We start from the raw sequence: 16,149 nt of genomic DNA on the forward strand, positions 1-16,149 counted from the left end.
TGTACTTGCACGGTACTAATTTTTAAAGAACTCTGTTGTTAGTAAAAGGCATGCTTCCATTAACACAGGACTTCTCAGAAAAGACTGAGATTTGAAAGCGCTTTTCTCCAGTTTTTCAACAAAAACTGTTACATGAAAAGATTCCAGACTTTAGCAGCAATTTAGATAACTAGGCCCATTACCAAAAAGGCTGAGGCTTTGACCAAAAACTCCAAGCAGCTGATGCAAAAAAGCTCATATGATCCCAGAAAAGCTAGTCAGGTGTATTCTTACTTGACCTTTTTAATTACTCCTTTTTTTTGCATTTGAAGAATAATTATTCATTAATGGCCTGAAACAATATAATTTCTGAAGTAATAGGATTCCTAGTGGCTCATGGTGTTGCAAGGCATGTACAGATATTTTATGATGGGAAGGTGATAAAGAGTGTTTGGGATACAGAGCAGCATGATCAGCTGAGCACGTTGGTGATGTGCATGGTCACGTTTATGTGCAACCTCAGTTATTGATGTGCTCCCTTCCAACAGTCCTTGTCCCTTGAGGTCCTCCAAGGTGTGATTTAAGGTCTCTCTGTCCTCTTGCTCTGCTTCCCACACCCGACACCCACCTACTGGAAGTTTCATTAATAATATCAAAGTGCTCAGACAATATGAAAGTAAAATAGAAAGTCAGCTTTCCTTTGCTTAGTTTGCAGAGGATAAGATGAGCATGGCTGGGTATCAGTTACCCCATAAGTAATTTCTTTGAACTGCTGCTTTTTGACGTGGGCACAACAAAAATCCAACGAGCTGCATGCATTCCATCCACTACTATGGCAGAAAATCCCCCCCAATTAGATCAAGAAAGAGAAAGAAAATGGGCTTGTTACTCTTTTTTGACTCATTGTCTGGAAGATGAATGCTTCCATGCATTGAGAGATTAACACTTCAGCTGTTCCATACCCTTCTGTCTGAATTGCTGTGAGGTCCTGCATATATGGAGAGGGCAAGAAAAACTGCAGACCTCAACCAGGACCTTGAGAGATTTTGAAATTTATTGAAAATGCTCAAGAGCCTTTGAAAAGGCTCCTTTTGGTACTTTAGTGAATGGATGCCAGTAGGAGATGAAATGCCTTTGTCTTGTTGCCATAGGACAAAGGTATGCCTGGGAGAAACAGCTGATTCCACACAGAGGAAATAAACATGCACTTCATCTCCAGAGTAGGTTTTGAATTATCAGCCCAGCTAGTTGCTTGCTGTTGCAATGGTCTGAGATTTTTTTTATGCCATGGCTATTTACAGTTGAAAACAGTTCTTCAGGTTTGTCATACCAACCCAACTATAGCAACACCAAACAGACTGAGTGGATCTCCCACTATAGCACCATTAATGCTCTTTGGTTGGTTGTTGAGATGAACCAGGTATTTTCCCTTGCCAGCTTTCACTACAAACATGTCTTTTCGAGTCTCTTCGGAAGCAAGAAAACTACCTTGAATTATGTAAGGAAGAGGCTGGTATGCCAGTTCAGAAAGGTCTAGAGAAAAAGAAATTACTTGCCCTTCATTTTTTCATGTCCTTCTGAAAAGCTGCGCATATGAATTAACACTCATCATTTCCTACTTGCTCTTTTGGATGTCAAAAGTTTTCTTCCTATTTTTAAAGCATTTTGATGTCAGAGTTCTCACTTCTGTTGCCAGTTAATGGGATTGAGAAATAGACTTTGTACTTCAGAGGCAAGAGTGTGTCAAAGGTTTGAAACTAATTGATTAACTACCTTTGATTTTACTGAGTCTTGGCTCAGAGTTTGTGACAATGCCTCAGTCTCCATAAAGGTACTGGCAGGGTGGCTGTGCTAATTAGATCCTAGCTGCAATGGCAGGATTTATTCCACACAGAAGAATCCCCAAGGAATTGATGACAACAATTAACTAGTCTCAAAGCAGGACGAAAGATAATCACCTAACTAATATTTCCTGATCTTTTACTATTGCTGAATTGTATTACCTTGTGCCGTCAACAAAGTTAGCATTTACAACTTTCGTGTAGGTTACTTAAAAAAAATTCCTCCTGAAAAGTTTAAGGCAGTTTATTGTCCTGTCAAATTCATCCTATCAACCCAGGGAAGTTACTGAGGACAGTATAACATATGAAAATGACACAGAAACAACTTCTTATATTTCATTGTGGCATCATTGTAAGCAATGACTGTGTTTCAGAGCAGACTCAGTGTAGCCCCTTTAGAAGGGTAAATCTTACTTAAATTCTCTGTTCACCAAAAAGAAATTGTCACCCATATGGTCACACAGAAAGCAGAGAAAAATTGAGGCTGCATACCTAAATGTTGGTCTAAGGGCCTCTTTTCCTCCCAGGTTATTTCCCAGAATACTTACCAGTAGTGATATGAGTGCTACTTTTATACCTGGGCCCGTTTGTTGGCTCTATTCTAATTTTTTTTTTCTTTTTTTGTGTAATAATCTATATTTAGAATCTGTTGAATATTTTTAGATAGAAACTTATCCTTTTACTTTCCCTCAAAACTATTGCCTAATAGAAGACTGCAATTAAATGCAACTATCCCTTGCTATAGTGCTGAACTACACTAGGGACCATAAATTTACCTGGAGCATACTTTCAGTCAGGTACAAGGGTACCACTTCCAGAGTCCTTTCTAAGTTCCTTCTTGCTCTGCTGTGATGAGCTGTCTAATAACCTATTTCTTTGCTGATAACACCATCCTACATGTTCATGAGCCATTTTTACTGTGCTACAAAACACCAAGGATTACCTAAAGTTTCATTATGTCTGTAGCTGATGTGTGCACAGAGAAATGTTGTAGCAATATGCTAGAAACAAAACTGATAGTAAGAAACTGTTTTTTTAAAAAATCTTCCTTTCATGGCTTCCCAAGGATTTGCAGACATGAGGCACAGAGAGCTCACACAGTTTACTGAAAGCTGAACTTAAAATGAATCAGCCACTTAGGGCTCAACCTCTAAATTTTCAGCTGGCTTCAAGCTCCAATCTGCAAAAGTGCCTGTGATCAATAAGGCAATGAAATGCTGAACCTCCCCAAGAAGAAACCTAGCAAGGCAGGATAATAATTAATTTTTAAGCCTCATGAGCTAACAATGAATTCCCTATTGCCCGGGACAGTACAAACCAGATTTCTTTTGGCAGTTATCTGGATCTTCATCATGCTTTGCACTCCAAGAAAAAATATTCCTCCTCATCCTGTGGTGAACCACTCCTTTTCCTCTGGAGCACTTGTATTAGATTCTTTTTAAAGCACACTGACTGGACTAGAGCTTTCAAAATAAGGTTTAGTAACGCAAAAATAAAAACAAACCCAGAAAACCTAAACCAAACAAGAAACAAAACAAAAAAGAGCTGTCACATGTGGTAAACACAGGCTATAGAAAAGAAATAGTTGTGTCTAATCTAAATTGCTTCAGTATCCTGGGGAAATAATTATACCAGCCTTGTACTAAAATAAAGGCTTTCATTTGGCAAAGGAAATAAATGCAGGAGGCAGGAAGAAGGATGAGCAGCTTGTACTCCATGTTCTCATCTCACATAGCACTCACATAAAGAAAGATATATCCTATAGATTTATTTATGCTATCAGATATGTAGCTGTAACATAAATTCTTCTGAACTCAAACAAGCAATTGCATTTATCCATTTCCAGGATGCTGCCATTGGCTTCTGGGAAGATTTTCTTGTGGAATACTAAATGTAGACTTTGGAAACACAAAAAATCAAAACCTGCTTTGGCTAGGAACACACCTGCTCTGCATCACTGGAAAATGTCTCTGTTCTCATGGGAACCTTCTGCAGCTTGACCCCATCCTTGTGATCAGGGAGCAAATCTAAACTTTTTCTGTAACCTATGAGCAATTAAGCTCTGTTGTTACTGTGGAATATGTAAATTTTCTTCTTATCCTGCTTAACTGCTTTGAAGAATAAAATTGACCCAGATTTTCTTAACTGAAGCTACAAGTTGGATCTGGGGGAGAAATTTTTCCACTGGACCCAACAGGTTTAGGATTTCAGTATGTACTGTATCTTGGGCCCCGTGGTCATGAGTCAGTGCACTGATTTCAGTCCACCCTCCAGGTACCCGAAATCAGTATTTTTGAGCCTCTGATCCTGTGCTCTTCTTCATGAGTCAGATGTTCTCTGCTTACTCTGGAGATTTCTTCTCTGATTACAAAATGGAAGAACTTTGCTAGTCATCAGTAATTTAATTATCTCCATTCCTGAAGCTTTCAAGACCTCATTCCCTCTCACTGAGGCTGCCCATATTGCAGAAAGGCATTGTTTAATATGGATGCTGCGCACACAAAATGAACAAAATAAACATATTCACAAACACAGAGAAATGAAAACATGCTTTCTGCTGAGTATTCAGAAATATTGATGGTATATATGATACCTATGTCTGCTGTTTCTCAGAGTCTTGGTTTCCAAAGGGTAGTAAATTTGTTCACAAATTGTAGTTCATGCTGCCTGTGTGTAGTAGTGGGGAGAAAAGGCGTGTGACTGGGAAAACTCAGCGCAGTCCTGCGACTTGAGCAGTGAGCAGAGCGGCCAGTTTGCCTTGGCAGAGTCAGCACACATAGGAGATTAAGCCAAAATGTGTTTCCCATCTGCCTCTATGGAAACACTCCCAGCATGGGGGCAAAACAAGAGGAGTTAGAGACACACATATTACTGCAGGGTAGGACCTTAATGGCCCCACAGGGGTGTGGGGGATGGCTGCTGTTACTGGGTGTCAGGAGAGCAGACCTTGGGCTCTTCAGAGATCTGCCTGGCAGAATACCATGGGATAAAGTTTGAAGTGAACTGGAGTTCACCAAAAAAGCTGTTCAGTATACACAGATCTTCACATCCAAACTCAGGAGCAATGAATCCCAACAAAGATGCCCAGCAAGATCATGGAGCAGATCCTTTAAGCTGAAAAGACACAGATTTGATGACTGGACCACTTGGTGGTTAGGGAATTGGTTGGATTGACACAAAGAGCTGTGGTATAACATCCCATCCCTGCAGGGAAGGGAGCGTGCAAAATTCAAAAATCCTTGTGGTCAAAAGTAACAACAGAAGTCATAGGGTCCACCAAAACTCACAACATTTTGTTAGTAAATGACACACGGCATGGAAATTGGTATTAGCTGGTCCCTGGCGTACCATATAAGGACATGGATAAAGGGTTAAGATGAAAAGGAAGAGAGAAGGGAAGAGATTAATTAGAGAGGAAGTAAGAGATGGATGGATGGATGGATGGATGGATGGATGGATGGATGGATGGATGGATGGATGGATGGATGGATGGATGAGGCAGAAGGAAGGGAAGGAAGGAAGGGGAGGAAGGAAAGGAAGGTAAGGAAGGGAGGAAGGGAGGAAGGAAGGAAGGGGTGGAAGGAAGGGTCGGAAGGAAGGGGCGGAAGGGGCGGAAGGAAGGAAGGGGCGGAAGGGGCGGAAGGGGCGGAAGGGGCGGAAGGGGCGGAAGGAAGGAAGGAAGGAAGGAAGGAAGGAAGGAAGGAAGGAAGGAAGGAAGGAAGGAAGGAAGGAAGGAAGGAAGGAAGGAAGGAAGGAAGGAAGGAAGGAAGGAAATAAATAAATAAATAAATAAATAAATAAATAAATCAGGGACATGCTCTGTTGTCAGACATCATGGGTGTTCCTGTTTCCCCCTTACAGTCCATGCCCACCTCTTTACCTCATTCGTGTGGTTGTGTTGTGCTGTGTTTGGCTTATCTACAGAAGCCAGAACAAGGATTTTTGTCCTGGAAAAGCTCTGCACTTACCTCTACAGGGCCCCCATCTCCAGCCACGTCTTGTTCGTTCCCATGGCATGTTACTGCCAACAATTCTTGGCTGTTATTTCCAGCGTGGTTGGCTGTTGGGCTATCAGTGTTTGAGACATATATATTTTGCCTTGTTGTCCTCTAGGATTCTACATGTGGTTAAAGGCTCTATGCTCAAGTAGACATCAGAGCTGAGGGTTCGGTGTGGAACTGGCCCTGTTCAGCATCTTTGTCAGTGACACAGACAGTGGGATCGAGGGCACCCTCAGCAGTTTGCACAGACACCGTGCTGTGTGGGGCAGCCACGTGCTGCAGAGAAGGGATGCCATCCAGAGGGACCTGGACAGGCTGGACAGGTGGGGCTGTGCAAACCCCATGAAGGACAAAAAGGCCAAGTGCAAGGTCCTGTACCTGAGGCAGGGCAATCCCAAGCACAGATACAGACTGGGCAGTGGCTGGATTGAGAGCAGCCCTGAGGAGAAGGATTTGAGGGTGGATGAGAACTTCGACATGGCTTGGCAATGCGTGTGCAGTCCAGAAAATCACACTGCATTAAAAGCAGCTTGCATTAAGAGCAGCTTGGCCAGCAGATCTAGTGAAGTGATTCTATCCTTCTGTTGGGCTTTCAGGAGACCTGTCTGGGGCTCTGTGTCCAGATCTGGGTTCCTCAACATGAGAAGGACATGGACCTGTTGGAGCAAGTCCAGACGAGGGTCACAAAGATGCTTAGAGGTGCACCTCTCCTCTCTCCCATGGCTGGATGGGACTCTAAGTAAACTAGTCTAGTGGAAAGTGTCTCTGCCTGTAGGAGGGATGATATGCAGATATTTGTAAGGTCCCTTCCAGCCCAAGCTATTCTGTAATCCTGTAGAATATATTCTATATATTCTATATTATATATTCTGTAATCCTATAATCCTTTCTTTGGACTAGGTTTGTCTGGATTGGTCTCTGTGGAAGCCAATGAAGCAATTCTCCTTGATCTGAGTTTGCAGGAAATTCAGAGATGGCTTCTGCAATCAGGAACCTGATGCAGTTCTGGTTTTCACTTAAACAGCAACTGAGGACAGATATGATGTTGTTTTCAATCAAAGTAAACAAAAAAGGCTTGTTGAGTACAGATCTGATCTCCTCCAGAGAGCAGTGCTTTATCTTGCACTCCATGTGTTGTGGAGCAGCAGAAAAGCAAATTTCATATCTATTGTTTAGGGTAGCACTACTCTTGGATGCTTGTGGCACTGGGTATTCCCACAGGATTGTTCTGCAGTTCAACAGCTAATTGGAATGGAAACCAGGGGTGTGGTTGTCAGGCAGCAATATTGCCATGGGGAAGAAGGAAAGACTGCTAGATTCACCCACTGTCACCAGAAGAAGATGCTGAAGCCAGTGAAGATCAGATGATCCCTTTGAAATCTGCATCTGATTTGTGTTTGTGTTGCAAGAGAAAACCTGCAGGCCTCTGTGTTTGCTGTGAGAGCTCCCTGAGAGAAACAGGGGGATAAGACTGAGGAACATACTGGAAGACCTGAAACAAGACAGGTCATGCAAGAAAAATCGCTGTGATTTTGACAGGGCTGAAAGCCTGAGATAGCACAGAGTAGCAAGGCATGTGTAGCCACAGGGGACGTGGAACCTTGGATGAGGTAAAGGATTCAAAGTACATGAGTGAGGTTTACAAATAATCACTGCTGGAAAACTGCCTGGAAAACTCTGACAGCCCCCAAGGAGATGGTTTTGGAACATCTTTTCTAGGAGAGAGGAGGCTCTGGCTTTGCATCCAAGTGTCCCCTACCTGAAGTTTAATTGTCCTCCTTTCTTTCTCTCTGCCACCTCTCTCCTGAGTTGTGCTCCTGTTTGGCTCACACACAATTGAACAATGTAGTTTAGGACTGTGGTTGCCAGACTTTGCCTTGTTCTTTTCCATTATTAATCAGCTGTCTTCTGCTAACACACTGACAGGGTCAGCAGGGCTGTGCAGCAGCATGTAGGGACAAGAAAACGCCCACACCTACCCTCATTCCACACAGAGCCCCACACACACCCCTCACACACCTTGCTGGCATGTCAGGGACTGAGACACCCTCATTCTCTCTCATACCTTTCATTCCTTGCCACAGCTTGACCTTGGCATGATTGCCCATGTGGCAGGTTGAGGTTCTTTGTTCATTACTCCTCAGAAAGCAAAGAGATTATCTAGGGTCAGCAGTTGCCTGAAACAGTGTGTGTAATTCTAACACTGCATGGCAGACCTTGCACTTAAATGGGTTACCTGAGAGACAGAGTGTCCTCCTTTCACATGTGTTAAAAGGCTCCCTCACAAGTTTTCTGGGGACTAATCCTCACTATCAAGCTCAGGATGAACGAACTGATAGGAAGACAAGTACACCAACAAAAACAAACAAGCAAAATGAGCCAAATTTAGCTCAAAATGAAATCAGCAGATTTGAGGTAAGAGAAAGGCCAGGCAACATTTTTGGGCAGCTCTACATCAAAGTAGGCTCTGTGCTTTAAACAGTGGTGAGAACAGTGTACTTGGAGCTCTGGGTTTCAGCACCCTCACCTCCTGTATTTGACAGCCTGTTCACTCACAGAGAGACCAAAGAAATCACGTAGAAAGACTTCCAAGTTTGTACAAATCAAATAAAAGGGGAGTCTTTTTCTGTACCCTAGACTCTCACAGTTGTGGAACTAAAGGTCAGTGCTGAACTCCACCTATTGCTCTCGATTTGTTTCAGTCCTACATATATCATATATTCCTGGCAGAAAATTCCATGCATTAATGATGGAAAAATTAATTGGGCTGATGTTTTCTTTGGTAATAGAAGAGAAAAATAAGAACAAGTGATAAATAATGTCCAAAAGGAAAAGTGAAAGATAAATCTTTTTGCAGTAGCTGCATATTTTCCAGATTTTTTTAAAGACATTTCATGACAAATCACATTAGACATGAGGAGAAATATTTTAATTGCAAAGGGTAGTTAAGTTCCAGAACAGGTGAGAGGTTTTCAGTGGTTGGAGTCTAAAAAAAACATTTGTTCAGGTCAAGTTAACTCTTGAGATAAAATGACGTGCATGTTGCTCTTCCAGTGTCTTTTCTAACCATATGTTTTGAAGTCTGGCTATTTTTTTTTTCTTTTTTGTGTTGAGGTTCAGAATACGAATGAAACTTAGTAGAGCTGTTAGTATAGACTAACTTTTATATCTTGTAACATTTTTAGGAAGCAAGATAAGGAATAAGCATTTAAATCTCTCATTAGCTTTTTAAACCTTAGCTAGTAAATACAATAGCATTTAAATCTCTCATTAGCTTTTTAAACCTTAGCTAGTAAATAAAATAGTCATTCCAAAGATGGCTGTATCTGCCACAGCTGTTTAGACATAGTTTCAGCAGTGCTCTACCTGCAGCTGTGCAAAACCACTATGAAGTTCCATTCCCTGAAGAGAGATGAAACCACTACAATTCACATGCCAACCTCTTCCCAGAAGACATGGCTCAGTGTTATGTGGTACACAGTATTGTTTCACACAGCATTATTTCACATGCAGTAATATTTGGACTGAGGCCCAGTTTCAAGCTCTCAGAGCACTTGGAGGGAAGAGTTGTTTCCTGACACCTCTTCTCCCACCATATAATCTTCAAGTAGTCTTTGTATCCCCCATAAACCTTCTTTGTTTAGTTCTTTAGGTTTTTCAGATAAATTACTTGTTTCTAAGTAGGCAGTTCCAAGTCAAACCTTCTTTTTTTAGTTCTTTAGGTTTTTCAGATAAATTACTTGTTTCTAAGTAGGCAGTTCCAAGTCTCATCCGAAGAAAACCACTCCCTTGCACGTTTATTGCCACTGTCTTCCAGCAGTCAGTTCCACTCCTGACCCAAAAATGTGCCATTACTTCTGCAAGTCTCTTAACTGGGATATTACTGTTTATTCATTCCATGGCCTAGATATTTGCTAGATAAACACCTTCATCTTTAGTAGAAACTGTTGGTTTGTCTTAAGAAATGGTAACCATATTTGTGATAGGTTCACATTTTGGGCTGCAGATCCCGTTGGCTCAACAGCCCTCTACTCCCTGACAATCTTACTGTCACTAGATCAAATTTCCAGAATGTTTGCAGTTCGTGCACCTACTTTGCCTCCAGAAGAACTGGAGGAATAAGAAAGAAAAGAGATGGGGAGGAGGTTGATGTTGTATGTTAGTCTGGTCTTCTCCTGACATCCACTCAGTGAGTGTGGGTTAAGCCAAGGCCTGGGTATTTTTTCCCTACTCTTCCCAGCTGATGACTGAGGACCCCAGGCTGACAGTGTTTCTCTAACATGACCCAGTGACAACAATCCCCATGTGGCCACAGAGTAATAACTTTAGGAGTGGCAGGAGGGTACACTTACTAAAAATGTTCCAGTATCTTCCTGGGTTAGGTCCATCATTCTGCTCATAGTAGAAGACATGAATATGTGACTGAAGGCCAAGCAGGTAATGATACAACATTTGATATCAAATTTTGTGGGGTTGAGCCCTGAATAAAAATGAAACTATTCTCATCCCCTAAATTTTTTGGAAGTTACGAAATATTTCCAATCCTCAGGAAAACCAGAGCACCAGGAAGATTATTGTTAGCCCTGTTTTTAAAAATAATTTGTTGACTTCACACAAATGATTTCATGGAAGAAATAATTTTCTTCCAAGTGAAGACACTTCTTTAAAATTTTTCTTGTATTAAACTTAAATTTCTGTAACTTTATTTCTTCTGAAACAATTTCAAATCTAAAGTATGCCATTCACCTATGAATCTTCACAGCTTACATTTTTGTTAATGCAAAGCATTACAAAATACTGCCAAATTCAGATAATAGTACTGGATCCTCATAACTGGTTGGGTTTGTTCCACTCATTCCTTCCTGTGAGCTGAATATTTGTTCAGCAAGTTCCTGAGCTAGAGCATCAATGCATCATGAGCTGGTATTTGTTTTGAGATGGAGGATTTGAAAGCATGCAGGGTACCTGTGTGTTACTATGATTTATCACAGTATCTCCACTACTGTTCCCCTCTAGCTGGTGAAGTAAGGCACAATCTGCATATAAATTACACTGGGAATCACCTAGAAACATCTACCTGTGGCCTGAGACTGAGAATGGGTCAGTGACTGCAGTCTAGCACTGCATGTCATTCCATCTGTGTGGTAGCTGGTCCTGTGTTGAATCTCCTTTGTGGTGTACAGCCCTGAAACTACCAGTTGGTCAAATTATTTGTTTCATATGAGAATGGAGATATCATTTGTCTTAACATCTTTCCCATGAAATCAGGTGTGACCAGCACCCAGTAGGTATAAAAATTATAAGACAAATGTCCTTAATGAACATTTTGGCATGAGAGAATTGATTTAGCAAGCTAGAGTGTTTTGAAGCCACTGCTTTCAACTTTGCAAGCTGTCATCTTAAATATAAATGACAATGGAGAAAGGAATCAAAAATAATGCCTTTGCTCAGAAATATTTAGGAGCCCTCTGAAATCAGAAAGTCATGAATGCAGCAGTGCACTTTTGGTTTTACTGGTTAACAATTTTTACAATTTTAGAAGTAGAAAAAATGAAAAGAAAAAATAATGAAAATAGCATCTAACTCATGTCTATTCAGCAGTAAAGTTTTATTGATACTTGAAAATACGGAGTGCGTGGTACCAACTTAATTCTTTGATGTTTTTGAAATCATATATAATTTTCTTTTCAATGTTTTTTTCAAGTGTATTCATGCAACGTGGATTGTAAGCAATTGAGCAGGTGTGTGTGAGGTGACTGGTGGCTGAGCAGCCATTAAGTTAGCTTTTCAGAAGGTAAAATGGATAAGCAGAAGAATGCTGCTGCCAGACAGGGAGCTGTGAGCTTGGGGACTGCAAGCATTCTTGAAATGTACAGCTGGCCTCTTTGGAGCACAGCTGGGCACTGGGAAATGGAACACTTCCTGCGTTTGCATCACGATCACGGTACCAAGAAAGTTTAACCTGCATTTGTCATCAGAAAAAGTGGAAGCAGTCTGGGAAATTTGAAATTATATGAATAAAGAGAGTAGGTCTCTGAACAACCTGACCTAGCTGAAAATGCTCCTGCTCACAGCTTGGACTGGTTGGCCTTGAAATTCACCTCCCAGCCCAACCCATTGTATGATTCAATAATACAGAGGATAGCTTGCAGGTAGACATTTTGCTCTGGATTTGCATGGGGCAGTTTGAGTTGGTTTTTATTTTTCTTGTGTATCACCTTAATCTCTGAAGCAGTCAAACACTTAAAGAGCAGCATATGTATATGCTTAGTCCTGTATTAAATCTAGCCTCTTGAATGTAATATCATCAAATAAGCTTCTGGTTACTTATGTAATGTCTTAGTGGCATGCTGCTAATTCTTAGTGGAAGTAGCAAATTTCAAGTACCCATTATACTCACAGAGTTCAGAGTGTTTCTCTTCAAATAGTATGTCAGTTGATTTTCTCATGATGATTTATTTTCACAGAGCTCTTTCTGTCCCACTTATAAAAAGAGAACATGAATTAATGTTATAGGATATGTCCCACATGAGAATATCTAAAACTGTTGTCTTCACAGCCGTCCTGTCTGCCCTGACCTGTTTGCTTTCTTTTGTTGGTAACTAATTTTTCCCTGAAGTTTTGCCGCATCTATGAACTATAAAATGCTGCAGATGGACTTTCAAAATCGTTGTAGATGATGGACCTAAGCATCAGACTTGTTATCAGAAAAGAGGAGGATCAACATCTGTAGAATGCCACTCTAACACTTTACTAACCCAGAGCTTATATTCTCTTTACTAGTGACTTGTAGCTGCATAGTCCCATTTTCTCCCCTGTGCTTGCTTCTGAGGGATCTCAGCCTCTTGTCTTGTGAAGGCTATCCATCCCCTGGGCTATACTTAGTGGAGGGTTGTTAGTATGGATGTTTTTAGTGTCTGTGTAAAAGAGTAAAATGAGAATATGTGATGTTCTTATTGCAGAATATGAGGCACCGCATGCAATGGCTGGCTTCATCAGCCATCCTGTTCAGCAGACGTGTTATTTCTCATATTATGATTCAGACAATGTGTTATCTCTCTCCTGCAGTATGGGATAAAGAAGAAGGAAGAAAAGGAAGCAGAGGCCCAGGCTGCACTGGAAGCTAATGCTGAAGGGAGTCTGACACGCCCAAAGAAGGCGATCCCTCCTGGCTGTGGGGATGAGGAGGAGGAAGAAGAAGAGAGCATCCTAGACACAGTCATCAAATACCTACCAGGGCCCCTGCAGGACATGTTCAAGAAGTAATAGCTGCAGACTGTTAGATGGGCATAAACAGTACTGCAAAGGATTTCTCTTTTGCCCAATGGGGATTTACAATCTTGCCATTCATCCCGCAGTCCTCCCCACCTCTGCCCTCTACTGCTCACTAGGAGTCCCTTCGCTTCCCATTCCCTTCCAACTGCCTCCTTCCCTTTCCTCTGCCCCAAGACTCATCCATTCCTTAATTTTGTACATAGTCACATCCAGTAGATGCCTCTGAATGGATGTAAAGATTAAAAAGCTGCAGACTACACAACTTTTATTATAAGCCATAGTAATATGTATGTTAAATACGGCACTGCACATCAAGCATAGAAAAGGAACAATCTCATTTCCATCCAATGCAAGAAGGAGTGTTCACTAAGTATGAACAGTGGCCTCTTTAATTTTTTAAAATTATCTTATTTTTATTATTGATAATAATTAGTCATTATTATAATGTTCCTGTTGATTGGGTCACATTAGCCATTTTTTGTTGAGCACATCTGCTCTTGGAAGGGATATCTCAGTTCTCCCATGGAAGCAGAGCTTTTCTGTTTTAATTCCATCTGTGACATAAATAAAAGATCCTTTGGAAAGTAAATCATGCATGATTTACACAGCTGACATCACTCAGAATTGTGGAAGAAGTGAGTCATCTGCCCTCAGATGCTGTAGAAGTTAAATGCCTCAGAATCTAAGCAAGAGTCATGTTACTTTGGGAATTAGCCATACATTTACCTTGAATGAGCAAATTGGTCAGGCACTTGCCATACAGAGAGCTGAAACCATAGAAGAGGGTGCAGTGCTCTGGTAGAGGACCTCCCCAACCCCTCTGAAGCCAATGACTAGTGTATTTGCTGCTCTGTTTAACCAGTCCTCCTCTTTCTGCCATACTCAACCATCCCATTTCCAGCAGTGCTTGTAGGTCAGACACTTGGGTTCCAGCACATTGTCGTGGCTGTATCCTGCCCACCCTTTCCTGCAGTGTGTGGGAGTGTGTGGTGGTCTGAATGTTGGTCATGGCAGATCCATGAATATCCATTATGTTTATTGTGCTAAATTACTGCATTGCCTTGGGGAGGTCACTTATTTTCTGCCCCACTGAGATTCCGCACCTGTAAAATGTAGGTTTCAGTCTCTACCTACTGTAAAAGCATAAAGTGTGGATGCTTCTTAGTGCTATGCAGGAGCTAATTAATATTACAGAAGTGTGTGGTATCCCTTGATGCTAGCAGGGTGGGAGAAGGTTTTTTTCTCACCATTATCTTTGTGGCCTTTTGCAGACACCGGTACAGAGGTCTCCTCAGTGAAACACTGAGATATCACATAATTGCATAAGAAAATCCAAATTGTGTGGGAGATGTTGACTTGGTAATACCTACACAGATTCAATACAAAGATAGACCTATTTTGATCACAGGTCCTCATGATCAGGTATCTGGCTTGTCATCTGAAGAGCTAATCCTGAAATTTTGCATCTGGCTAGGTCTCCAGTCAATTCTGTAGACTTACCATCTCAGTCTCACAATCTTGTCAGGAGAATCAGGGTTTGGCTGGCAGAACTAGCATTGCTTGTCCCGGCTCTGGGAGCAACAAAAATTTCCTAAGTACGTGGATGAGATTTGAAAGCAAACACACTCTTTCTGCTGGCAACAAAAAGAAGGATAATGTCAGACACTTCATTATGTACCTAAATAAGGCATTTTACTTCAATGGATTTTCTTTTCACTCGTTCAGTGCAACTGAGTATAGGCAAACATCTCAATATTATCCTGAATAAGATATTTTAGAAGACATCACCTTTCCAGGTAAGCAGAAGAAATCTCTACCATGGCTAAGGAATTGAGCATGAGAGCTCTGTACCTTCTAGTAGCATCTGTTGCAATAGGAAGAGAGTATTTTTATAAATATAGTATGCCCTCCTCACACAGTTTTTATTCAGGTGTTACAGTCCTTGCTTCTTCTCAAATAATTTCAAACACAACTTTCTATTGAATCCAAGGCAGAGGCTGAAGAGCTTTGACCGTTATACAAATCAGAGCAAGTAGATAAAGATGCAACTTGTTTCAGGCTGGGTCTGTGAAAAAGACTTGTTTGTTCAAGTACAAGCTGCCAAGGGCTATCCAGAAGGCAAGTTTTACTCATTTGGATAATGTCAGTGGGACTTTTTTCTGCCTAACTTTCATTTAAAGCAAGATGACTGCTTCCCTCCTGAGACTTTCAGTAAACCCAGAACGCTTTATGAATCTGTGCTCGGGTACAGCATGGCAGTGTTGAACAATTTACCGTTTTCTAGGAAGAGTGTCCTACTCACCCCATGCAAATTCTGCAACTAGTAATTTGAAGTTGTTTAAGTAATTCTCACAAAATTGGAAACTCTCTGTCACTGGGCATCAGCTCATTTTGATGCTCTGCTACAGAGTGTCCAACATCCCCAAAAGCTAAAAGGCAGAGCCTGGCTCTTCATTTCAGCCACTCACTGGTCACTAGATCTCCTAACCTAGATCACTGACATACAGACATCAATACTTTTGAAATGCCTTGATTAATCTCTGTGGCACACATCCTCTAATACATAAGTAAAACCAGCAGAATTGTGCCTGTGCTAAAATGAACATGTTCATTCATATATTCCCTGGCCTAGTGCTGGAGAACTCTGCAAACAAACAAACAAATGAGAGGATAAGCTTATTCCACTTTACTTTGGCTTTTCTCTACCACTTGCTTGCTGGCCTTTCCCTAGCCCCCATTACTGATTCCCTTCCTCATCCAACCAAATACTGTTCCTGATGTAAGATCAGAATTTTCTGCCTAGCATTCTCCTTGCAGAATGTTAGTGCTGTTTGTTTTCAGTCTCTCTGGCAGCTTGATGTGCATGTTTGTGCACACATCTGTGGAAGGTGGGGAAATTAGAGAAGACGGGGAGAAGAGAGAGAGAAAGGAAGGGTGTTTGGTACCATTTTAGATAATTGTGCCTCAGCATCTGTGGCATTGAATGACCAGTCTGTCAGGATCTTGTGTAGACTGTAGTAAAATTTCTAAAGTAGGTAGTGCTATCCCTGGGC

At 41.4% G+C, this 16,149-nt stretch overlaps 1 protein-coding gene across 1 annotated transcript in view; it reads left to right on the forward strand.

Annotated features, from left to right (window-relative positions):
• Positions 1–13,087, forward strand: part of CPLX1 (complexin 1) — a gene marked incomplete at both ends in the record, with an annotated part of 103,242 nt that extends 90,155 nt beyond the window's left edge. Inside the window, one exon of the mRNA XM_084224783.1 lies at positions 12,890–13,087. Coding sequence (XP_084080909.1) covers positions 12,890–13,087 — 198 coding nt within the window. The remainder of the gene's footprint in view (positions 1–12,889) is intronic.
• Between the last annotated feature and the right edge of the window lie 3,062 nt (positions 13,088–16,149).

This window comes from Fringilla coelebs, assembly GCF_963513975.1.
Source record: "Fringilla coelebs genome assembly, chromosome: Z".
Classification (NCBI taxonomy): Eukaryota; Metazoa; Chordata; class Aves; order Passeriformes; family Fringillidae; genus Fringilla; species Fringilla coelebs.